The 26,690-nt window shown below is 45.6% G+C and overlaps 1 protein-coding gene across 3 annotated transcripts; it reads right to left on the bottom strand.

The window, feature by feature from the left end:
• Positions 1-869: 869 nt before the first annotated feature.
• LOC144152960 (uncharacterized) lies at positions 870-26,349 on the bottom strand. Of its 3 annotated transcripts, none has more exons than XM_077684561.1 (6): positions 26,011-26,349; positions 20,073-20,262; positions 16,774-16,939; positions 14,714-14,841; positions 9,029-9,515; positions 870-3,032 (listed from the first exon to the last, which is right to left on the bottom strand). In XM_077684561.1, the coding sequence occupies exons 2-5, from the start codon at positions 20,244-20,246 to the stop codon at positions 9,069-9,071; spliced, it is 915 nt and encodes a 304-aa protein (XP_077540687.1). In that variant the 5' UTR covers positions 20,247-20,262; positions 26,011-26,349; the 3' UTR covers positions 870-3,032; positions 9,029-9,068. The 3 variants fall into 3 exon arrangements, with proteins under 3 accessions (XP_077540687.1, XP_077540685.1, XP_077540686.1); XM_077684559.1 differs by having other exon boundaries at positions 870-3,037; positions 26,011-26,348; XM_077684560.1 differs by having other exon boundaries at positions 870-3,037; positions 20,073-20,259; positions 26,011-26,348.
• Between the last annotated feature and the right edge of the window lie 341 nt (positions 26,350-26,690).

Raw genomic sequence — 26,690 nt, 5'->3', positions numbered from 1 at the left:
ATTCCACGATGTCAGGGAAATCGCCGGGAAGTGGCTCATGTTTCTTTTTTTTTTAACATCTCTGTCTTTTGTTTGGAAAATTGATGTTATCGAGAGGAGTCTTTTTAATGACCGAAACTTGTATTTTATTTTCAAGGCCCGTTTAATCGCAATTCTTCAGCAATACATCGCAGCATCATTGCCCAAGAGAGTGCAGCAAAGAATGGAAGGCCTGATCTATCGAACTGATCTAGAATGTGCACACGGTAGAGCATAAACATTATCACACTTAAAGGAGGCAGAAAAAGCTTGACACAATAAAAAAGTACAAATTACAGTCCAGACCATCAAATATAGGCAGTACTTCAAGATATAAATATGTCACTGTATTCTGTCTTTCCTAATGACTTGACCAATCAAGAGCCAACACGGTGCACAGTGACTTATGCAGGTCATTCGGTCAGTGACTGTACAGCCCCATAGTGATGCTACGTAACAAACTTGCACTAAGGTTTTGCACTAAAGTTTGGCTGCATCGTTGGACACTCAACCATTCATAAATGGCAGAGGTGTATTGTGAATACGACATTGCAAACTGGTGCTGCTATTATGTGCCAGCCCCTCATAAACATTGCTTGCACAGAGCTTATGTGTTCCTATACACCATGCAAGAACACAACGCATGCCAAATTTCAAATTTCGATAGTCGAGCTGATGCTGGGCAAAGCATTTCAAAGTGGCTTTTCGATTATTTCAAATTTTGCCGCCTGTCCTGGCAAACAGAGGGTTTTGCATTACAACTCAACTGTTCCTTTTACAAATGCTCATGCCTACAACAATATTGAATGAAGCATTAAGTGGCAGAACATTTCCCGGACTTATTTTTTAGGAGGAGTGGTTACTATTCCGCCAGGAGGAGCTTTGTAAAGCCACAATGGCAAGCTCATACGACACAAAGCACAAGTTAATTTTTTTTTTTAACAATAATGATTTGCTAGGTGATACTCAGAAATTTTTGAACAAGAGTTTTTTTTTGTAGAGCACACAAGGCAGTCAAGTCACAGTTTAAGTTTTAAAATTTCGCATTTCTAAGTACTTTGAACTGAAAAATTTCACACTTGCAGCGGCTGCCATTTGTAATGCTTCATTTCACACACAGCCAATTCCATTCAAACCATCCAGACAGAAGCGAAAAATTTCGAAACTACAACGCATTCAATATTCGACGTTGCGAAACTGGTAGAGCAAATAGAGTCGAGTATAAGGAATACAATTTTCAGTTTTATTATCTGCGTGCCAAACCTTAACATAATCGTAAATGCACCAGCATTTTTCCAGCTTAATACGGTCTGGTTTCCTTTGAATCCTAATAAACTGCGCCGAGTCTAATCACTTAAATATTGCCAAACATGCGTAATTTCAAATTTACCACAACATATGAGAGCAACATTCAATATTGAGAGCAATGTGAAACCCCACTTGAGGCCCTCATTACATAAAGAGCGGCATTATCACAAGGACGCAAGCTTACCCACTGTAAATGATTTCAAAAAACTGTCTGATATGAAATAGAAGCACATCATTTAGTTGCGTAACAAGCAACAGCCAGCCTTTGGCATAGCACGACATGTCAATATGAACAGGCAAACACACAGCAAAAGATTTTTTTCTAGTCCATAAGCTCTGTTTTCCTTATGAAAAATGAATACAAATGTAAATGAACAATGAAGACAACGTCCTACACTACTTGAATGTGTGCACAATTATGTTCTTGCGAACGCAGGTCTCCTTGACGAAACGTCGGCAATGCACCAAGGCCTTGTACAAGTTTTCTTTTTCATCCATAACAATACGCTTACAAGCAATCAGCCAGGCTGCCTTAAGAACATGTTGTAAATGATTCCAAAAATCTATCCAGCGAGATAGAGGCATGGCACAAATATTTCATTTCATACAACTCACTGTTTCACTAATAAAAAATGAAAAGTCGAGGTTAACTATAACAAACACATAAAAAAAACTCAAGGTTCTATGTATATAAACAATTGTATATTTTTGCCCTTACTAGCAGCCAGTTACCTGGTGCTTTACAGTACACTGTAAATTATTCCAAAAATACATTTAATAGGAACACAGCACAATTAAATATTTGCATTAAATTCATTTTCAAACATCGCTCTATTAAATTCATAAACAAACCTAAGGCTGGGCATAACACATCATTTTGAGAATAGACACAAGTAAACATTTCATTCCATTTAAAGTCAATCATTTCATTACTAAACAATGATAACAATGATAACAATGATAGAGATGAACACAGTAGGATAGAATAGATGCGGTTACAAATTCACTTAATTATTAAACAAACAAAGAAACATGTCATGGTGAAGAAAGACACGACGATACATTTCATTCAAAGCACACCATTTCATCTTAAACAATGACCTAGATAAATGCGGTGAGCTAAGACAGACTGCGATAACAAATTTATTTCATTATTAATTTCACTTCGTTACTGAACAATGAAACTGCATTAACAAATTTATTTCATTATGAATTTCACTTTGTTACCGGACAATGGCCAGTCCAGCCTGTTGCGCCATGTGTAAAGACCACTGTGTTAAAGGCAGAACTGGCTCAAAAATTATACCCGTGAAATTATGCCTACACAATGGCGCAGCAAGACAAAAAAAATTTCATCCACACTTGCCGTCGTGCAATCGTGGCTGGGTCAAAAAACAGAGACCCTGTGTGTTGTAACTACTATGTCAACGCTTTGAACCTCAGTTCATTCAGTATAGTGCAAAAAAAGAAAAAAAAATACATGAAGCTCAGCTCCAGCTAATCAATAAATGCAAATAAAGGGTTTGCAATCAGCGACATTTAAAGCACGGCTATCGTAGCCTGCTACGCAACGGCATTTTGCGGACAACACGATGGCTTGAGGCAGATGTTGCTTGCTTGCTGCCAGAGACGGCTGCCTCGGAGTTCCTGCCCAGCTTCTGCAGCCACTGTGCTCCAGGAATGGATCCTACTGGCTTCTGTCGGCTCTGCGCTGAAGACGAAAAAAAAAAAAAAACGTTAGTGGCGGGTCAGTTTCCTACCAGTGCCAAAAAAATTTCTCAGGGGCATGTAAGCCTGCTCACATACTTTGAAGGTGACAGATTTGCATCTTTTCCTTCGCTTTCGTTTGTTTTTTGACACAAATTAATTGGAACGTCTCCTTTTCTGCTAAACCGTGTACACGTCTCTTAGCTTTTGTTTCAACGTCTTACAACGCAAATTACATCACCAAGCAGACTGCCACAGCTCACTTAGAATTGGGGTTCTGCGCGGCTGGTGTGCTTGTGTTCTACTCACGCGCCATTATGTTAAGGCGCCACGTGGCATGCACTATTCTACAACTTTTACGCTTCCAATCCATAGTTTTGGGAATTTCGTGAAGCACCAGCTTCCTGGCCCATCCCTGAAGTGTATGTGCCATGAAGGAGCAAAAACCATGAAAATATCTCTTGTTATAAACACTGGCAATGTGTAGTGATAGCACAGTTGGTAGAGCACTGGGCCGCTACTATGCAGACCGGGGTTCAAAACCTATCGGATCACGCATGTTCTCTGTTTACTGCGGCAGGCATTTTCTTGACCAGAGACAACAATGCCGCTCTTGTGCAGAACATGTCGCTTAAGGCATTTCCCTTAAAAAGAAGAAATGCAAAGAAACAGGCTTACGTTTACAATGCGGAATAAACCTTGGAATGCACGTCGAGCAACCAGAGACAAAAACAAGACCGGCAGCAACCTCTCGAATTTTAAGAAAAGTGGAACAGAGCTAGAAATGATGGGAGTGCACGCGCCGCTTCTAGCGCCATTCCACTCCGCCACAACACACAAAGGTGCACAAATCCAGCTTGGTTAAAGCAAAAGCTTTCTTATTGGGACCAATGGCACCCTGTTAAAAAGTTAATGCATTTCCCCATAGACAGCTTGGCCGACCGAAAAGGTCTGATAAGATCTCTGGACACGCGGCGTGTGCGTGAAACCAGCCTTCAAAATGTTTACTTGAAAATCGCAAAAAGGGGACGGTTTTAGATAAGACAACACGCATCGACCATGAAGAAGGGGTACAATAGTATAACTTTGTCTCATAAACCATGTACCGTATTTACTCGCGTAATGAACCCACTTTTTTTTTCCAGAAAATTTGCCATGAATTCAGGGGGAGGGTTCATTATGCGGGAAAAAATTGTAACAGATTTTTTAAAAGTTGGAATTCCACACAATAAAGTTGCTGAGAGAAGCGCGTCAGAGCCTTACCATTTTCGCAAAAACACCTGGGTGATTATGTAATGGAATTTCTTTTTTATTCCGAACCTGCCAGTGGCCCCCTACCCTCCATGGAGCTGTCCTCCCCACTGAAGTCGCTTGCGGCTTCACATTCATAGTCGGCCCACAGGACACCCATCTTCCGTGCCGTCAAGGCACTCCAAAACTTCTTTTCTCACACCTGGAAACTTCCCTTTTTTGGGCCCACGAAACACACGACGATCCTTGCTCACCGACCACAAACCTTGTTTTCACCCGTAGCGTTCACGCAGTGGGTCAACACTGAAGTGCCACCCAGCCGCGCGGTTACAGGTGCACCAACGCATGCTCCACCACCTTCAGTTTAAATAAGTCTATGCAGCTCATGTACTGGCCCATCATACGGCACGCACCAGGAGCACACAAAAAAAAAAAAAGGTCGGAACACAGCTGAACCGCACCACCACAGAGTGTCATGGCGAAGCCACAGAGCAGCAAGAGCAGGGGAGTGCGGTGTACGTTTAGTGCTTTGTTCGCACGCTGCCAAAACCAGCTAGAACAGCAAAGAGCAGGGAAGGAGTGCGGAGTACGTTTTGCGCTTTGTTCGCACGGCGGAACGTTTTTACAGCGCAAGGTTTGTTTTGTGTTCAGCAGATGGCACACCGCAAGCGCGCAATTTTTAAATTGTGAGACACAGCATTCCCGCCAACGTCTCTGGCTACTGCTGAGATTTCTTTTTGTTGGAATGCGTCTTTAGCATCTCTGCGTGTACTGTAGCGTGATATCAAGTTACTGCGATTGTAAGCTTTGACGATTGGTTGGCCGCACCTTCAGGGAAAGTTTTGACGCACTTGTAACAATTTTGATGTCGGACAGCTTTTGCACTTTTAACTTTCCTTAGGAAAGAACGGCAAAGTTTTTTTTTTTCTTTCAACTCTCACATGCTCACAGCACTGCCAAACAGAGGGAAACATTAAAGGCCAACTGCACTCAAATTTTTCTTTGTCCAAATAGGTAGTCTATGCTCTTAAAATCAACATGGCGAAATCCTTAGCTTCGTAATCACAGAGAGCGCTAGGTACCGCCGTTCAAAGTACCTCCAAGCAGACGACGTTTGCACCTGGCAGAGAGTCGCCGAAACAACTTCCGAGCGGCCTGTAACGGAGGTTGGGGAAAACTGTCCCGTGAAGCTCGTGCTTCTCGGGCGACTTGCAAGGTGCTCCGCCGAGCGCAGGGATGCATTCGACCGGGGTTGCTCTGCTACACCAGCGTGCTGTACCGCCATCGCCATCACATGGCATAGGCAGTAATATCCGCCATTTTTTTCAATGCAAAAAAAAAATATTAGAAGCCTGCAAACTATTCACGCGCTTGAGAACGTCTTGGAGAGAGCAAAACTGTTTTTACTTGAAAATAATATTTTTACTCAAAGAAAAATATAGCGCGAAACGAGCACTTGCCTTACATTTGTCATTCCTATTGCATTTACCACTGAAAAAAGAGAACTTCTATAAATTCTTGATCACTTGCACTTCCGCATCCAACATTGGCCATATTTGGGCTGGCCCAACGCCACGTCCATCCTTCAGACCTTTCCAAAAGTTTGACGACCTAAATAGAGTTGCACACGTGGCTATAAACTTTTTGCAACTTTTGCCTCACTCGCTAAGTGAACCAAAATCAGCCTTTCTCGTAGTAACAAATACATCCACACAAATATCAGCCGTCGTCTTCACGAAGTGCGAAAACTAATGAAACTGCTCCTCTCCTAAATAATAGACTAGATTTTTGTTCAATTCCCAAGTGAAGTATTTACTTCGAGCGTTAGATTTAGTTTATTTGAAAGTAAAATGCTTTTAAGAGCAGCTGTCTCTGGTTAAAGAAAAAAAAGCGGTAGATAGGAAATGTTTTCGTGCTTTAGTGCATCACGTAGCTGTGGAAGCTGGCTTATAGTTTCAGACCACTTTTATAATTCGATTCTCGATGTGCAGCAAAGTGAAAAATACTGGGCCGATATTCACGAAGCTGTTTCTACGTAATGTATAGTAGAAATAGCGATTGATCGCCACCCGCGTGCGGTTTGTTCCCTTCAAAGAGAGCGACGTGATAGCCGAGGCGTCGGCTATAACGAAAGCTGCTTTTCGAAATCGTATGGGAAAGTACAGTCGAACCCCGCTATAACGAACTCCACTTCAACGAAATATTTCCAATTCCCCGTCAGCTAACCATAGAAGTCAATGCAACAAAGTCCTCACCACAACGAACTATTTGTCGAACTTACTTTCGCTTCAACAAAATTTTCGATGATTTGGCCTGGGTTTGAACAATTATTTTACAATAAAATAAGCATAGCGCCAGCTATCTGTAACTTTTTTATACATTCAGGACGCTTAGTTTCACTGAAAACATGCGCGGTGCGCCCCCACCGCCACCCAAAACAAAACAAAAAAAAACTCATAGGCGGACGGCATTGTTTGTTGGTGATAATGATGCGGCGGGCCGACTTTACATGAGGCGCAGGCCCGGCTCGCCAAGCCGGAGCTACAGCCTGCTACAGCCAATCCGTATCCAGTTGAAATCGCACGAATGTGCTCCGCTACAGTGTCCTAGAATAGGGCTCCGCTGCTGGCGCGGCACCGTCATGTATGCGTTATGAGCAGCTGTCCTTGCCGTTTTCCTTCTACCATTCTTCATAGCCAAGAGCAAAAATCATGTTTGCGTGTTTGGTCTTGAAACCCAGTCATCCTATCTTAGTCGCGAGCGCGCGGTCATGTTAAATGCAAGCGCGCGCGTCTTGCCTGCTTAGGTCAGTAGCTGCCGTGCCCTGTCAGAGGATAAGATAACGGCACTGCTCCTGCCACAAGCGAGAGGGGGGCTGCCGACGGCCTAGCAGCTATCTGCAAGTAATCAGCTCGGTGGACACGCCTTGTTGTACAGCAATACGTTTTGCGCCTGCATTTCTTCACCCACCTCCGTAACAAGTTCTTTGCGTGCAGTGAAAAAACAGATAACCATTGGTAGGTTTGTTATCCGAATCAACATGACGTTATTGCACGTCACTCCCTTTTCTCAACATTGTATTACTCTGCCAATGATGCGGAAACATACGGGGCTATTTTTCTGGCCTTTCCGTGGTGTGTTGGGGCAGATTTCGCCTCAAGAAATTTTCGCTTCAAAGAAATTTTTCGCACATCCCGTCAATTTCGTTGTAGCGGGATTCGACTGTAGCTTTGTAAATCAGGGTCCGCTTTTTACTTACAATGCCAAAAATTGCTACTCCGGCAATTATGATGGAAAAAAATTACTGTCGGGCGGTCTACTTCCTCTCGACTGATAGCAACGGGTTGCCTGAATTGCGCGTAACTCCATTATAATGGGCAAATGTTAGCGGAAGTTCTTCTGTGGAAATAATAGAGCAAAACGCGGCGCTACCACGCGCATTTGAAGGCGGCTCAGAGCGGCCGCCGGTTCCGGCGGTTCTGGCGCGGCCGCTTTCGTTCCATCACGTACATCACGTCCGGCCGCCGCTATGGCCACCTTTTCTATTCAGTTTTGGTTCTGAAAACGCCAATGTCGCGAGCCGTTTGTGTCGCGCGCGTTGATGTTTGAAGCGCAGTATTTTGCATTTCGCACCCTATTTATTTATTTATTCAAGATACCTTACAGGCCCGCGGGGTGGGGCATAGAGTAAGGCGGAGCACATAATATCATCAGAGTTAGTTTACAAATTATATAACACTGGTAAGGAAAACTAACAACAGATATGAAGTCATCTGTATCAAGCAAACACACACGCATACACACACACACACACGCACAAAATCGGAGCCTCGTGCGGAGCCTCGAAACGTCAAGTCGCGCCAACAGAAATTTCGTTGATTACCGCACATTTGAACAGTCGACGTGACGTGATAGATGGGCGTGGAAGATTAAACGGTGGTGTTGTCGAAGCATAAATGTACTTATGGAAAAGGCATATGATTGCGATATAGCGACGTGTGTGCAATGGTTAGAGACAGCATTGTCGCTTAATTTGTGTGATGCTAGAATGCCAGTTATAATTTCAAGTTATGTAGCGAGCAGCTCAATTTTGGATGGATTTAATCATGTCAATTAAATATTTTTGAAATGGTGACCAAATGGAGAAAGCGAATTCCAGTAGAGGGAGAACGAAGGTTTGATATGCTAGTTGGCGAACATTTCAGGGGGCATGCCGTAAATTGCGTCGTAAGTAGCCAAGTGATCGAGATGCATTTGCACAAATGGTTGAGATGTGATCAGACCAAGACAAATTGGGAGTTAGAATGACACCTAGGTATTTGTATGTCGACGCTCGCATTAGTGAGTTACCTTTTAACATGTAGGGGCAGTCGGAGTTATTACGTTTACGACTAAACGTCATTACTTTACATTTGTTTAAGTTTAGTGTCATTAGCCATGTTTCACACCAGCTGGACAGGAAATTATGATCGTTTTGAAGGGCAAGATGGTCATCACTGGAGGTTATTTCGCGATAGATAATGCACAATTTGTACTTTCAGGTGACATTGTTTGTACGTTGTCGAAAATTTGAGGGCAGTTGGCCTTTAACTTCTGATGCCAACATGTCATAACCAATACAACAATAATTTCACAAAATTCACCCCCAGGAGTATGTATACCGCTATGGCTCTATACCCTCTACACGAGGCGCTTTTCTCAGCAAGATCAACAAAGGAATTTTCATTTTCACTATTTTGCTCACCTTGTACAATGTCGGCTCATTGCATGGGCACGAGAATCCGTCAAGGTTCCATGCAGCAAAAACACTTTCGCTGCGGACATCGCCGCGGCCTTCGTTGCCAGCTTGGGGGACTGCTGTCGCGGATGGCCGGCTGCTGTTTGCTCCGGTCAATGGCTACCTCCGTCCGCTGCACTGTCGTTGGCTGTGGTTCAGGCTCCTTCTCTGGCTGTGGCTCGGGCTGCTTCGGTGGCTGTGGCTCGGGCTCCGTCTCAGGTTCCGCCTCTGGCTCTGTCTTTATCTGTACAGCTGGTTCCGCCTCCGAGTCCGAGTCCGTCTCCGGCTCCGATACTATCTCTGCCTTAATTACTTCAGGCTCTACCTCCTGCTGTGGCTCTGGATCCCACTCTGGCTCGGACTCGGACTCCGAGTCTGACTCTGTCTCTGACTCTGACATCGGCTCTTGCTTGATCATCACTGGCAGCTGCTGTGGTGTTGGCGCCTCTTTCCACTGCAATTGGCAAAGTCATCCAAAAGGCTCACTTAGCACACAACACACTTTCAAATGCGGAAAACATTCACATACGAGACAGTACAAACATGCTATCTTCTTTGTAATTCATCAGGGTGGTTAAACGAAAAATGTTACTTTCTTGAAGCTTGCGCATAAAAAATTTTCTTTTATCGAAGCTTGCCACCACCTCGACGAGAGTAAGATTTAAACCTGCAGCAAGACGACATATCATGATAGGCTCAGTACAATCTTGGGACCTTGGTTTACGAAACAGTTGGCATCACTGCGGGAATGGTTTAGTATTTTACGGTGAACTTTGAAGTTTTTGTCCATCCACGCCTCTTGGTTTAGTGATGAGAATGGTGGTTGAAACGAGGTGAATTCTTAGGTGTGAACAAGCATGCTTGTGTCACCACTTTCTCTCAAATTGAGCAGCTGACTTGCTCGCAACTTTATCACAGTTTTACACGTTGTTAATTACGCGTGGATACAAGACGAATGTCGAGGGCTCCTAGCACCGTTTCCTTTTTCTCTGGAACTTACGTTGCGATGCACACTGAGCGAAAATGTTCACCGCCACTACAAGAAAAAAATGAGGGGAAGGGCTATGCACCGAAGCAGCACCCGGGTTACAAGGTGTGCAATAGTGGTGGGCTGTGGATTGATGAAAAATGCTTAGGATAATTTATGCACTCCCAAATCTTAACAATAATTATTAGTAATAGAAAAATAGTGGCTAGGAATTTAGGAAAAAAGTTTTTCCTGCGTTCTACCACTGGCTGCCGCTGCTACAAAAATAACGCTCGGTCCTCAAGCTGTTGTAGCCATAATTTGTGGCGACCCTGGTTTCCCTAAACCTCGATTGCGCATGGTTCGGCTAGCTGGGGGCTGCCATTTTGGCAGTCGGCGGGTCACGTATTTTGTGGTTCCTTCGTGACCCGCAAGCGACAGTCGCATTCCCTGTAGGCTTGTGCGAATATTCGGGGGCTTCGAATATTCGAACGAAAATTACAGTATTCGAATTCGCTTCGACTCGAATTTAAAATTTCCGATATTTCAAAGTATTCAGGGTGAACGAATATCAAAACTGCGTTCAAGTTTCGGTTTCGTTAGGCAAGCCGCAGTGCCATTGACATCAGGACTACATCTTGACTACATGTGGAGCCAAGACAAGCTAAGACACATTCAGAAGGCTGTCGTAGCCTTCTCAAGCATGACCCGCATGGCACGTTTTTGCACGCGATTCAGGCGCGTCGGCGTTGCGCATGCGATTTTTTGACGCCCACGTCGACGATTCCGCGCGCGCGGCAGCTTCTGCCTCGCTCAGAAAATTACACGTCTCGCACGGCAGTGGGAGGAGATTGACGACTTGTGCCAATGGGCAGGCGCGCGCCTCGTGGCGGCAGTTTCGAAGCGCTCGAGACGGCCAGCTGGCTCCACCAGAGATGTTTAGGCTTACCACCCCGGCAGATATTGCATGGGCACTTTTACTAGCGGCGCGCGCGGATGATGTTTTATAGTACCGTTTTCGCCCACATTATATGCTCCTTTACTGCACAAGCAACTTCATGCATGCCTTCAGCGGCATTTTAGAGAGCACTTAGAAGCGGTCACTCGAGCTGCCCACACCACTTCGCGGCCGACACCGCCGCCGGCCACGCCACACGCAGCGTGCGGGTGGTTTCACAGCAGCGTCAGCGCGCACGCACGCAACGCGTTTTCGCAAGCAGAAAACAACATCCCGGCTGTTCCTGGAGAAACAGCGACAAAGAGGGGAGAGAGAGCCTGTACGTCGCTGTCGCTTGCTCGCTCGGCGGTCAGGCGCCTCGCCAGCTCGGTCGTATCATCCGCCGGGTCGTGTAGGTCCGTTCGCAAGAGCCAAAATTTTTCCCATTGCAAAAAATCCAATTTCGCCGGGACTTATCAGAAATTCATATTATCCCGAAATTCGTATCACCCAGAAACGTATCACCAAGATTCCACTGTATCAGGGGTGAGACAGCCCAAACAGATTTGGGAGCAGTTTTCGGAGCAGCGAGATTTCGATTTTGGAGCAGGAGAATCTTGATTTGGAGCAGTTAGGGACATTTATTACATCGTCTTGTGAGCTTAAAAAATCATAATTTCAGCACTTTGAAGGGTCAAGTAGACATTCCAATCAGTTTTGAATACACAGAACACTGAAACAGCCTTACGTGAAATAATTTTTTAAGCGTATCACAAAGTTCTAACTGCACTACCTTCTTCCTAACTAGTGGTATTGTGTCGATGCTGTACGCAACACTGACAACAAAACTGCCGCTAACATTATCAAATTTAAGGGCTCTGGAATTGTGGCGTGTTTTTTTACCGTTTCATTGCTAAAATTATTATTTTTGTAATTTCAGGCTGCGTTTTACGAACAAGAGCAGTCACAGCAACAGCTGAGCAACTTCGAGCTAACAGTCGCATAGCCCAACCAGCCTACCCATTTCATTCCCCGGGGCGCACGTTCACCCCATGGTCATTTGAGTACTGTTACTGTTTAACCACCGAGATTTTGGCATTAAATTTCACTTCGCATACATCAAGTGTTATTAGTCGCGTGCTGTGGCAAACATGCAGCCCTGCAGCTATTGGGCGCTGCCTGAACAGGTCGCGGCGCCGCAGCAAAGCCCGCAACTTTCGTGTCGACCGTTCCATCCCCGAGGCTCGCGATCACGCTTCGAAGCACAGCAACACCTCAGCATTTTATAACAACACAACGAGCCAAAAAGTTCACTTCACGAACCCGATTGTAGACGCACGCACCGCGTTTCGCACTCAAGGACAAACCACGCCGAAGTCGCAGGCCCCACATTTCAATTAACTTTTTTTCGAGCCGCGCAACTTCCCGTAACCTGGCACCAATCTCAAACCATATCCCCGCGTTAACGTCACTGTTCAGAGCCACAACAGATAGAATGAATAGACTGGAACCCAGCTGATAGCGTGACATAAACCAGGGAAAATATCGGCGATGCGCACTGAGCGCGTTGGTAGCAGCCAGATCAGGCGGCGGCCATGTTTGTTGCCACAGCGATGCCTAATCCAGAAGGCCGTTTCAGCGAACCCGGATGGAAAGCGAATCTAGTTTTAGAAGCTATCGCTTGCTTCGTTTCAGTCTTTCTATTTGTGCCATTTCTGTGTTTGCGATTGACCGACGATAAAAGCGGTGACCGGGATGCTGGAGGCTTTCGTCCCCGCCGAAACTGACATGAGCATCAAAATCCGTGCCGTTGAGGCTCTTCTGGAGCAGTCCGGCGCAATTTTCGCCATTTTCGTGCTTTTGGAGCAGCTTGGCGCAGGAAAATGGAATTGTATCAAAAAGGCGCAATATGCGCAGCTGTCTCACCCCTGCTGTATAGAACTTTTTTATCAAGGTCCTGCCAGGCCCAGAAGCTCAGTGTCTCAGTGACAGGAAGCTTAGTGACACCTGACAGCTATTCGAATTCGCTTCAAAAGTATTGACCCCAAGGGCTATTCACTTCGAATTCACTTCGAACTAAAATATTACTATTCGCACAAGCCTAATTCTCTGATATGTACCCTGTATTTGCCAGGCAACAAAGCCTCAACTTTGACTGCCCGAGTCTGTCTACCATGCGCAAGTACTCAACCTCGTGTGGGAGTCTTTAGATTCCGTTGGGGCTAGGCTAGTAGTGCTTTCTCTAGCAGAGCTAACCAGGGTTTTCTTTATCGCGTACGTCAGCCCACAAATTAGGCGAGACTGCAACGACACGCAGTTGCGCGGTTGTGTATCATGTGAGAGGGCAAGAGAAGAGCTCACTCTGAAATTTGGAAACCGGCAAACTTAGCAGGCGTTGCTTTTTCTTCTTTTCTCTTTTGTACGAACACGACACTGTTCACCCCATTTATTAGCAGCAGAGCTGTTTAAACTCTTGGATGCGCCGCCCATGAACAGAAATACCGAGCGCACATGAGCGTGCGTCTTATTAGGAGCACCTGGCATCATCCAGCTTCATCTTCGAGATCACTCTGCGTAGCTTCCGTGGCACGATCTCTGGCGTGCTCTTCTCCTCACCAGTTTACCTACGTTCGCGCCTGAAGTGGGAGAACAGATACACAGAGTTAGTAAAGCCAGTTGCCGCAGGTTCTAGCGCGTGTGCTAAAGCGGTCCACTTTGGGAGAGACGTGAGCCTGCGGACAGAACGGTCCTAGCCAGCCAGTCATGGAGAACTTTCAGCGGCAAGTTCGGAAATCCATGTGAGCTGGAACAGCCGGGTCTACGACGACGGGAGAGGGGCCGCCAGCTCTGCTATTTCTCCAGCCTCGCAGCATTAGCGCAGGCTGCGACAATTCTTTTTGTGGCTGTTGAAAACTACCTCATCTACTTTTCCTTTTCAACAGCAACCCTCCTTTTTTTTCTCTACGCCTGCACGCGCACGCACTAACACCACTGAATTAATCGATCACCCACACAGCACTGGTGCCTGCACTACAGTCAATCTCTCTTGGCTGTTGTTCCTGATGGGTTACACTTACAAAGCACATGGGTGACCAAATGTGGCTAGACATGGAAACAATATCAGTGGTAATTTCTGGAAGCTGTCTTACCTGAAAATGTGAGTGTATCGGTAAATTAGAAGAAAACAACGAACAAAAACAGAGCAACACAACCACGTGGCACATGCCCGATGTAACTCACAGGTTGTGAAACATCTCAATATTGATTCATGTCACAGTGTCGAACAATTTGCATTGCAGCTAACAGTCACTCAAACATAATATGGTGGCTTTTGGGTGCCTGGCTTCTTCTTCTTCTTTTTTTTTTTTTTTTTTTTGATAGCCGACGTATCGCACAAAAAGCCAGAGTTAAAACACGCGCTATGCGGAGAAATTAAACTTACATGTCCCGCATAGAAGCCGCCTTTCTTCATTACCAGCAAGGTTTCGCAAAAAGGAAAAAAGAAGGGAGGAAGAGTTTTGGGGAGGGCTTTGTTGAAGCCTTAAATACCTTGGCGAAACCTGCCGAGTCCGCAGATCCCCATTTGAGAACCACTGATGTAACTGAATTTCGGAGCGAAAGAATCTGGCTGCCCCACCTTCCCTCATTACAGTAACAGCATCGCAAAAATGCTTACATGGACCAACACACCATATGCTAAGTAGAGCAAGGGCCAAGCAAGTTAAGTCTCATGCAAGGTTCGTCATACCCATGTTGTCCTTGTCGACAACAGACATGTTTCGCCGTCATTTCGAACCACGGTATTGCTGCGGCGTCTCCGCGAAGTACTTTTCCAGTGTTCGTGTCGGTCCAAGTCGGCGTTCTTCAGCAGGTAGGCTGGAAAAGCCCAAAGAGAAATGGAAAAAGCAAGCTGTTGTTCCGCTCACAAGAATACACTCAGAAATGCAGTTTTTCTTTTTCTTTTTTTTTTTCATTTCAAATGATCCATTTTCAACTTAGCCTTCGACTAACTTCACAGCAGATGATCGACATGTCCAAGACGAGGAAAAAAAAAAAAGAAGTGGGGGAAAATTGGGGCAAACGCTTCAGCCAAATGTTTCAAGGTTAGACTGCATTAAAAGCGAAACCTGACCATCTCCCAGCAGGTGGGCTAAACCACTGCCATCACCGATGGCAGTGCCCACCTGGACCACAGCCAACTGCACTGACTGGTGAAACGACAAAACCACGGAGTGCAACAGGATAAAGATGCCAACTGCACCGTCACACTCCTCGATTGCACTGGCCACCAAAAGTGGCTCAAGAAATTCACAAAAGTGCTTTCTAATTTCTCACGTATTGTGGATTTTTCACAGGACAGTAACACTCAGAATTACAGCAAACCTGTATGCCTCTGCCCTCCCACGGTTTCATCTCTGTGGGCAAAAACACCAAGGCGCCAAGGCCTAAGACGCAGGGCGCATGCGTCATGCTAATCCGGCATACAGCACAGAGCTGAGAATTCGTTTAAGGAAGCCACAAAACAAGCATCAAAACCACATTATGGATGATAAGGTCCTTGTGAACATCAGGACCCCCCGCCCCCAAACATGTGTTCCTGGTAAATATTATGTTTGCAGGGCTAGGCAGGACTAGTGTCACTAAATAGAGCAGTTCTGTCCCATGACACCGAGCGCATGTGTGATGTGTCAAACTAGGCAGAACCCAGCATTTGGCACCAGAGAAGCCGACCGTAGTGTCAGTAGATTATTAGGCATTAGAGTAACACCACTGAGGCACGCAAGTCAGCAACGGCGGCCATATTGGCGTTCATCACTGTTGCGACATTGCCGCATCTACTGCCTCGCTCTTAACTTCGACTGCTTCGTTTGCTAACAACACTACAGCAGATGCAGCAAAACGGCATATTTGGACACACTTCTGCTGCTGGAATGCTGTTACACGCGTTATCTTTGATTCGCGTTCACGACGACGTCAGTCGCGCGCAGCTGCAGAGCAGGGAGGACAAGCTAAGCCTACCAGAGCTTACAGACTAAAATGCATACACAACAAAATGGTGGCGCCCATGAACCGTTGCAGTGTAAACAATTGTCACGTGATGCGAGCTCACCAACGATCACGGCGGCGGCACGGAACAATAGAAGAAAAGTGGCAATACTCAGTATCCTTATCTGGTGACACTAGCCGAGCACAAGCAACAAGCCCCCCAGAGACGACGAGAAACATTTCATACCCTCCTCCATCCCCATTTGTAGTGATTTACAACAGCTTTGCTGGACATCCACTTCCACAGGGTGGAATGGTGACCAATTTTTTTCATCCTGAGTTGCGATTACCTCATATTACACTGGTCTGCTGAAGATAGACCGAGTTCAATCCCCTTCAAATGCACGATGATGTGGGAGCGATCATTTTAACCGCCGCTCGATTACTGGTTCCGTATTTGAGCTGAGGAGCTTCATTTGATGTTCCAACACCGCCGTAGTTTTCAGTCAACTATTTAACAGATAGTGGACATCCCTAAGTCAAGAACTTCCCAGCTCAAACAGTGCTGCTAACACCTCTCATTTGGACTGCGTCTAGCACCACCCTTCGTAATTCTGCCCCCTGTATCAGATTTGCCAAAACAGAGACACAGAGGCACATGGCAAAAGTAAAACAAGAGGCCCAGTAACTACCATCACTAAGGTTGACCACTTCACTCAACCGCTAGCGCAGTGCACATTAATGCCAACTCCAGACAAGATTCATTAACATTCCTCCTGAACTTGACGAGAAGAAAAACCCAGACACCATCGGTGCGCATACCTAGGTCGTCTGGGGGGAACCGCCAGAACTGGAAGTACTTGCTGGGGAAGATGTCGCGCCACGACTTGAGATGGTCCAGGTGCATCTTCCGGGCAGCCACGCGGAACCTCTGCTTGGCCTCCATGGGGCCGCACGGCTTACGACGCTGCTTCGCGTCATGCCACGTCTGTGGAAAAACGAGAAGAAGAAGACAAGCTCCAAACCTTACCATGCCACTTTTTTTTTTTAGTTGTTGAACACGACCTACACCTCGATTGAAGCAAACATTTGTTGTTCATAAGTACATCGCGTCACTCCCACCATCATTTCCGTTGTGGTAAAGTGGCCACGAAACTCTTTCCACCCAAGGTTTATCATTCGTGAGGGGATGAGCTGCCCCATCAGGCCCTAACAGCACAGCTCAATGTCATTTAGATGCACCTGTGCAGAGGTACGCACTGTTACACAGACATTGCACGATAACTGGTGTATTTCTATGGTTGTTCACTTTCAGGTAAAACCCGATTTTGTGCGATTTTTACACCCCGAAAATGTGTCAGAAGAGTCGGCGATTTCTCCTCGAATGGACCTTTCAAAGTAGCGATCTACACAATTGTGTGCTGACAGTCCGCTGTTCTCAACCAGTATACTTGCTGAACTCGTAGAGTATTGGCATAGCCATACCGCCCGCTACCCAAGGCTGGCAAAGGCTGCTCTGATATCATGCCTGGAAGCTGTGATGTTGAGAACTTTCTCCTGGCTAAGATACGTTCAATGACCGGAGAGATCTCACATAGAGACCGACACGTTGCGCATGCAGATGATAATGTATCTAAACGAGCATGTGTAAGAAACTGAAGGCCAGCTTTTCGTGAATAAAATGTTTCATTTCTTAGACGTTTTCAATGCTCCTTACTGTGATCACGAGTAACTCTTTTCCAAAGAAATGCTGAATTTCAGAGAGTACTGGCTAGAAAACTCTGACGTCCCCCCCCCCCCCCCCCCCAGATAACCAGCTTGAAACAAACACCAATTTTAATGCGTTTGAATTAAGAAGCTTGTGATACCTTCTGATAGATCTAACCTGAAAAAATCCGAATTTCGGAATGTTTTGCAAAAAAGAAAAAAAAGAGAAATTCTGATTTCTCCCTGCAGATTTTTGCAGATTTTTACAACCTCCCCCACCCCCCCACCCCCCGCCGATTTTTAAAAAATATAAAACAAGGGAATGAACAACCCCCCGTATTCCAAGGCATTGGTCAAGGACTCAAGGTGTATCTCATCCTCAGAACATATTCGTCATTAAATTATAATGCAGCAGTACACAAACAGTTTGTCACTTAATCATATCACGCTGAAATGACTGCAAGTTAACTTTTACAAATCTTGCAAAATCTTCAATTTTTGTCACTTAGAGGGGGAAAAAAAAACTCAAGGCCTAATTACAATTTCTCTTCTTTCTCTACTCATCAAATTTCTCCCATTGCTCTTACTTCTAAACACAGCAGAACGGCGCAATGGCTATAACAAGCCACAGATGGCAAAGGTCAAGGGGCATTATCACAAAAGTTGTGGCAGTGCTGAGAAACAAGAAGTAAATGTTGGTTCGTTGTTGTTGATGATGATCTGTGTTGGTGCCTGATGGTTGCGGCACTGTTGACACGACAACGATACTTGGTGAGGGTTTTTACAAAACTGTATATTTAAACAGAAGACATATACAGAATATTTACAGACTGGGGATAGACATAACAAAGTAAGAAATAAAGTGAGGGTCTTATTCAGCTACAACTTTGTGCACGCGGCACCCCCGTCAGTGACGGACCCTGACCTAAGACTACCCAAGTGGTGAGATCCTTCCTAGCTGGACCTGGCTAGCCTGGCAATACACCGGCCGTGCATAGCACATTAAACCTTGAGGATTCACCCTGAGACCTCGTGTCTCGTGGTTTTGATGGGATACTTAGGCTCCACCCCTGATACACAGGCCAATCAGTATCTCCTGGGGACCTGATTGGATGGATTACCAAATCCGGGTTTAAACCGTGGTGGGCAACGCCCCCCACAACCCTGAAAGGCTGGTCACTCTCTCTCACCCAAAAAAAAAAAAGAGGAAAAGATCAAAAGCAAATGAAACAACTACAACACGCTTTCAGAAACCCGCGGAAACACGTGCAAGCGCCAGGGACAAGCTTTTACGAATGCGGCCTGCGTCGCCTGTTGCCACGCTTCTCGTCCAAGACCGGACAGCCACTCAAGCCAGCTGGGACCCCTAACCGTCCATCTTAAGGAAAGGCGGTGCAACTCCGAGATTGCCCACAGTTGTCAGGCTATGCCCCATTAATTGGACCACGCGGCAGAATCAACGCGTAGGGAACACAGGGTACGGCGGCCGCTGCAGGCGTCGCATTTCCCGCATCCACCCCAGGCAGCTACACGAACACCCCCGCATGCCTTCACTGCGCGCATTGACGGACCAACAAAGGGAGAACTATCGCCATAAACCGGCCACTGTCTAACCCCAGTTGACAGCTGCAAGCCTCCCCGTCTCCGGCGGTGCGACGGACCGTATGGTTTTACAACCGGCCATTCCACTAAACGTACACGCACTGGGCCACAAAACCAGCTGCCGCCAAGTTCCCGGAATGCCATTCGAGCCGCCGAGCTACCAATGTTTTCCCGCACCTGCACCATGCGCGCTGACCAAAACAGCGCGACGACGCAGCTGCAGCCCGAGACAATGTGTCTTCACGCGAGCAGCGTGACCCAGAGGCAGTTTGCTCTTAACAAGCTGGCTGCCATAAAGTCATTCATTCCCAATTCCCGGAACCACTGCTGCCTCTGCGTCCGACACATTCCGCGTCGCTGGCACCTGCAACCCTTACACAAGAGATCCAAAGTCTTCTTAAGACATAAACACTTATAACAACTTATAACAACAGCATAACAGTTGAGCAACCTTTGGTCTCTTTGACTTGCCATTCTAGACTGTTCATAGCTGCTCCGTTTTTTTGTTTGTTTGTTTTTTCATACATACAATTGCTATTGCGAGGGAAGTCCTTGACTGCTCACAAATTGCTCAGAAATTTCCTACCACAATGCCCAACAGTTGATGTCAGTATCTAATAAATAGACAGATTAAGAGACCAGGGCAGGCAAATAAGAGAGATCACAAAGTAAGGAGTACACCTTAGAAAGCACACTTTGCATTTCAGCTCGAGGAGAACATCAAACTCCTTAAATTCTTTACTTAATCATCGCACACGGCACAAGCCACTGCATGTAATCATTTTTGTAGCCTCTGAGAGCGTGATTGCTACCGTGAAGACGGCGTTGTCCTCCTCGGGCGTGGCCGTGACATGGTTGCCGTGCTTCCAGAGGATCTGGAAGATGCCCGCATCCCGGTCGAGCCACAGCAGGCGCTCGCCAAACGTGGCCTGCTCCAGGTGGGCAAACAGGAAGCGCAGAAGCTTGCCCGAGAACCGGCTCGGCATCTTCCCCCCGCTGCTGCTGCACCAAGCACATTTATGTGTTTGTTTGTTTATTTATTTGTTTATTTATACTGTAAACCCTCGCTTGAGGGTCATAACAGGGAGGGAGTACAAACAGAAAACAGAAAAACAAGAAAGGGCAATCACAAAGCAGTGCACGCAGGAAAACAGAATTGGCAGTAGTTCAACTATGACTAAAGTAAGCATCAATTTCGCTATCAAAAGTTTGAACATCGGTACTGTTAACAACATGGTGCGGTAAACGATTCGATTGTTCTATAGCATCCAGAAAAAAATGACCACCGAAACATGTCTTGAAAGCCTTCCCAGGTGAAAAAAACAATTGGAGGCCCAATTGGACCTGTCGAAAACACGATTGGGCCAAATGGAACCATTTGAAAACGCAAATGGTTCCATTTGAACCAATTGTGTTTTCGCCAAGTCCAAATGGTCCTCCAATTGTTTTTTTCGCCTGGGTTGAAAGGTTTAATTGGAGCGTCGTGATTCAATCTCGCACTACATTTTCCGGGACTACTGGCCATTTAATCCACTTGTATTGACAGGCTAATTAGTTTGCGAAATAGAATTAAAAGATCCGTTGATATGTTTCTGCTTCGTTCACTGGCTTTTTTTTCATCATTATGAAAAATTTCCTTACATATTTGCGCATTTCTTGGCATATTCCCCCCCTCCCAAGGTTCATCGTTTGAAATTTGTACCTGTTTTGTTTTATGCAATTTCATTCGAACCTGCATACGGCAATTCTTTATTTTAGTTAATACTTAAAGTCATGCTGCAAAAGCATTCATTGCCCCTCCCCCCTTGCTTTTTTTCCTGCTAATGTTCGAAGAATTAAAGAGATCGCTAATTTGAAGGGGACATGTGAAAAAGGACTTGCATTTTATTGCGTTCAAGTATTTCCCTGTTGCCTGCGTTTTCACACCGTTCTTTATCGACATAACCATTGCACTGCAACTCCTCTAGCAGTACTGCTACTGACTATGCGCGCCTTTGTAGCCCATTGCTTTGACTGTGTCCGAATGGCGCGATTGGATAGACGTAGGCTTCATAATGTGAGGGATTCAGGTTCGTTCCAACCACGGGAAGTGTTTCTCGTTTCATCATCATCACCATCATGTGCCCTCCCATTGTGCAAAGTTGCCTTTACTGCAGTGTGTTTTAGCTACAACACCACCCCCAGTGAGACGAAGAAAGCTTCGCCTTAAAACCTATGCTGGTATCATTAATAATATTTTCGTTGGTTCTCGCATTGGTTATCTACAATCAACCACGGCAGGTATACTTAACCTTGCACAAACCACAAAATTCTGCTTATTTTTCAAGCGAGAGAGAGAGAGAGAGTACTATAAACTTTTATTGCGAACAGACATTGATGTTGGGGCACTAGTACAGTGAGTGGCCTCCTAGACAAGGTAGCCCTGGGCTTCCCTGGCTGTCCCAGTCCTAACTGGGATGCAAGGTCGGAACTGGTCAGTTGGTCACTTCGCAGTGTAAACAAATCTCCAAAGCAGCAGCAGCACAGAATGGCTTGGCTGTGTGGCCACGCTAGGGCTTATTTCACAGCATGCAAGCCGTACTTTGTTAGTCATGATTTTCGTAGGCTCTGTCAGGATAACTCTGCAGATGCATGTTTAGTGATCCGCAATTTTCTATGTTCCATGGCTGCTTGCTTAGCAATCCCTTTTAGACAGTCAGATATCCTGTTATTTCTCGTCTATGTAAGTATGTGTGTTGTTTTCAACTTCTATCGAAACTCAAAGGACAAACCGCCCCTGCTCCATGAGGAATAACCATTTGAATGACTGTCGCCTCTACACTTAATAGGACCAAACTGCTTGGAAAAGTGAGGTCCAGTCTACGCCATAGCTTTGAGGGCAGTATAGGCTTTCTTTGTTGCATCCTCAATTCCAAATGACAAACCTCTGCCTCAAAAATCCACAAAAGCTAGCTACCGAGTGGAGTGACCAGCAGGCTGGAACAATCACATGGTTAGAAAAGGTGCTGACATAACAAGCGGGACCCATAAACAGCAGGAGATTCTTCATTATAAATGGTACATTGCACTAGTGTGCTTGGTACATTGTGTAAATTGTTCTGTTTTAATAATAATAAAAGAAAGATGCTTCAACGGTTTAAAAAACTGCTGCTAGGAATATGAAAAATGAACAACTGGACAGATAAAGGCCTCAATGAAGTAGCACTTCATAAAAGGCCTCAAATAACTGTCTACCAACAAAACAAAATTTCATAAGCTGTACAGACCCCTACTGACAGCCTTCTTCAATGACATGGTTCATGGTAGCATAGATTAAAGCGGGCTCACTACTCAAGCAGTCCAGTCATTGCAACAAAACTTCCCGTCTCACTAAGAGTTGTTCTGTCACCAAATTTCAGCACACTTTTTCAATCATTTCGAGCTCGCATCGCAGCCGCATTCTTTTCTCAAAGGCACCTCTCAGGACACAGTCACAAGTTCACCCAACAATTAAGGAACATAAAAGTATCCCCAACTCTATTCTCAGAATCTTGCCACTTGCCACGGGCTGAATCCTGCCTCTGTAGTGTCCCTACCAAGCACAAATCTGAATGGCTGTGGTTTGATGCTCACCCCTACCCTCACTTCTCAGTCCCAACAACCTTTAATAAGGTTTTAGATCATCTAGGTGTACGCCTGGTTCCTCTGCTGTTCCCTTCAGTAGATGGACGCAATTATCCCGCCTACCCCACTGTCTACCACTGTGACACCTACCCTGCACTGTCTACCTTTGTCATTTTGTCTACCAAGTCAATTCCCTCTCAGAGCCCCAGTGTCTTTGAGTGGCACTGTTCTGGCCCTGTAGATTTCTTGTCAATGCTGCAACAGGTGCCGGGTAGACAGGTTTCGTGCCGTGCACGCCAAAAGCAAACGAAGTGCACTGAATGCTCCCAACTTTCAATAGAGGTGTATGCCACAGCGGCAAGACTTCCCTAGTGCAGCATTCTTCGCTCTTTGACCTGACAGTTACTTCCGTGCGTGGCGACGACTGCAGCAAGAAATACATGCAATAGGGCATAAAAGTATGTGTGCAGGCACACAGAAAAGTACATAGTACGTGACCTAGCTGCACACATTTTCTGATCGACAGCAGATCAGTGATGGCTTGAAGCTGTGCATTAGAATTCCTCGAATTGGGCTTTCGGATGCCACCAAGTTCACATTATGCAATCAGAAGATTCCACAGCTCCCCCCCCCCCCCCTTTTTTTTTTACCTCCTCCAGTGTAGCTACATTTCCTCACTGTAATCATATCCAAAAGTCCTTGGCTCACTGACATATCATCATTGCCTCCTTTTTTTCGTGTATCAGCAGCCTAAACTGATCAACAAAGTTACTAATAATATTTTTTTAAAGGCCCCCATCACCTTAATTACCATTCGAATTTTCAAACCCTAGATTTAGTGGAGGTTAACTGCACTCTGTAAGGGCCTTAATAGCTGCTACATTTCTCGCGCTGGCCACCTTAACATAGTGCATCATGGACACGCCCACACCACTCTCTTTTATGTTTTTTTTTCTTCGTTTTTTTTACATGCTACCTGGAACTGGAGGAATTGCCTGCCTGTACAAACTTCCGTAACAATGAATGTGTAATGTCTTAGACAAATCACTTGAGAAGCACATCCATAACGTATCACTAAGGATGCTATTGTAATACTTCATACAAAACAACCACCTTTCATGTAATGGCTTGAACTGGAAACCTCGCGCAACAACAAATAAACACAAAAATAAATACGGCTTCATGCGGGCCAGAGCAACTGGCAACCTGATCTGTCCAGCCCACGAACCATGTTTGGCAGAATCAGCCCCTCACATTTGCCGATTTTCTTCAGTGAATGTCATAAAACTTGCTCCGTTCAAAATGCCTCTGTTCTATTTGACTCGACAAATACAATACAAAGATTTCATGACAAGCTGCTAAAGCAATGCTGTTTTGAATCTCACATCTCAAGCCTCCACTAAAGCAATAACAGGGGAAAAAAAAGGCAGGTTACACAAGACATGCGTGGAAAGAATGGTGTAGAATCTTCATCCACAAACAAAATTGCTACAAAAAAAGGTTCCGAGTTTGCCACTGTTATTTTTCTGGTGTTTCTTGCATTGGGGTGTGTTAACTGGGACCTAGCATGTTGCTGGGTTCCAGTTAACAGCTCACCTTCCGACCAATTTCCCATGTACACTTCAAGATATCATACACTGCACACCACAAGTTATACAAGGCACCTTGTTTGGGCACTGCAATCCCTAGTAATGTTTTCATTGTCTGCAAACTTATTTTACCTGTTCGGAGCAGCTCACAACACCAAAGTTGCTGCACTTACAGTGAACGCAAACGTGTCTACTGTAAGCAAAGCTCGAAAGAAAGTAACATCCACCTCAATGCAGTCAACGGCTACAAAGGAAAGCTAGACAGCTTTCCCAGAAACTTCGCAGTTGAAGAAAAATTCGTCCTGGTCCACAGCTATTCAGGCAGTCTGTCCAAGGTTATGTTTGCCTGGTTTTTGGCTGTGAGACCAAACTAAAGTATTAAGGGTAAAATTGTCACATAAAGTAACGTCACATTAGAAAAAACTGGAGCGGGCCCACACTGACTCGACTGCTTATGTTTTCTGTATGGTGGTATTGTGAATTTTACTGTGCAAAAAAAAAAAAAAAAAAGAGGAAAATGCGCTGTAAGAACTAAAAATCATCAGCAAATGTAGATATCAATTTTGTTTTCTTTTCACATGCAATGTGGCTTCAGTATGTAGGCACTACAATAATTCAAAACAGTACTAACACATATAGGACAAAAAATGACAACCAGTGCTGTTTTGGATCATAATGATCACGAATCAACTAGCCAAAATCACCGCCTTCACTCGGGGTGCACACGTGGTATGGTGTCACGCAACTGCCGGTGAAATCAGCCTATTTGTTTCTTCCCCCATTACTGAATGACAGTTGTGACGTCTGGAAGAAATTTTGCATTCCTTTCACAGTTAAATTATCAAGGAATCGGCAGCTACTGAACTAAAACTTCAACGCCATTCCGAGCTACACTTAAAGAATACAAATGTCTGGTGTAATTTTTCCTGTCCCAACCCACGAAGGTGAAAACAGTTGTCCACGACTTTTCAATGAAATGTTCGCCGCAGGAACAGTCGCCTCTGAATTTCACTGTTTTAAACTGCCCCGGACCAGAAAGCAAAGAATGATGCATTTCCACCGTGTCGGCAAGAGTTCACCGACAGGTCGGTCGTTGGTTACGGCTAGTAGGACCCACGTCGCGGCGAGTTCTAATGCGGAACACCCAAACGCACGTCCAGCGTTGTGCCACGGCGGAGTTCACGTTGCGAACCAGTGCACAAAGCAGAGCAAAGTGAACTGACGCCGTAAACAACAAAAGTTAACGCTGCTACGACCGGTCAGCGCAGCCCCACTCCATGATGCTGCATCGATCGGTTTGCCGGTCGACGCACGTATGATGGCTACAGCGTGAAGCAAAGTTAAGACACAGCACGTGCTGAGAGCAAAAACAACAAAAAAAGACACGGCGCATTACAATTGGTGGTCACTTGCATGTGACGCTCCGTTTCAGCTAGCGTCACGTCGTTACTCTCCAGTTCGCGCGCTCTCATAAACCTCCAGAGCCCAAGTTTGGGGGAGAAAAAAACACAAGAAAACGAGCACGCCGTTGCAAACACAAAAAAGTGACCGATATTACCTTCAGTTGTTACCCGGCATGGCAAAAGTTCCGGCGAAGAGTGGAAATACCGCCGCCCAGCGACTGTCAAGGATGCCTTTGCATAGCTCCGGTAGCACTCTGGGGAGCCTCACTCCCAAAACGCGAAGGCTCCATGCTGAGAACGATCAGGCTCAAGTCGTACGTAGTGCTAGCTTCGTGAGGGCAACTTCAAACACGCGCCGCGCAGGAGTAACAGCTTAAACTTTGAGCGCCAGTGAAAGATACAGCTCGTCGATGTTGCGAAAGCACTACCGTCGTTGTAGTACGTGCTCTGTTAGTGCTCAAACAGCTACGTTAACACAGTTAACATTCACGCAACGGCACCACAGAACAGGGAGGATTTACGGCACAAAGACATCTACTTCGAATCAAGAATTGTTCAAAAAAAGAAAAAGCCAAGCGCCACCTATTGAGCGAACGGCCAGTGCAGCGTTTTTTTTTTTTATGGCGGCGCTCGTGAAAACGAAACCATGCCAAATTAGAATTCGTGGGCTAGCGCTGGAATGCCATTTGAGATGCTACAGCAAGTGATGAGTAGCCAATTAACGCTTACCTTATTCTCTGAGGGAACCGTATTCGCTCGTCCCTCACATAGTGTTTCTGTGGCTTGCCCGTATGCACGCAGCAAAAAGCTACAGCTACGACTAGGCTAAAACCGC

This window comes from Haemaphysalis longicornis, unplaced genomic scaffold (genome assembly GCF_048455015.1).
Source record: "Haemaphysalis longicornis isolate Haplotype H1 unplaced genomic scaffold, Haemaphysalis longicornis Haplotype H1 scaffold_9, whole genome shotgun sequence".
NCBI classification, from domain to species: Eukaryota; Metazoa; Arthropoda; class Arachnida; order Ixodida; family Ixodidae; genus Haemaphysalis; species Haemaphysalis longicornis.
Note: the sequence above shows the minus strand (reverse complement) of the source record. Positions and strands in the feature narration are given on the sequence as shown.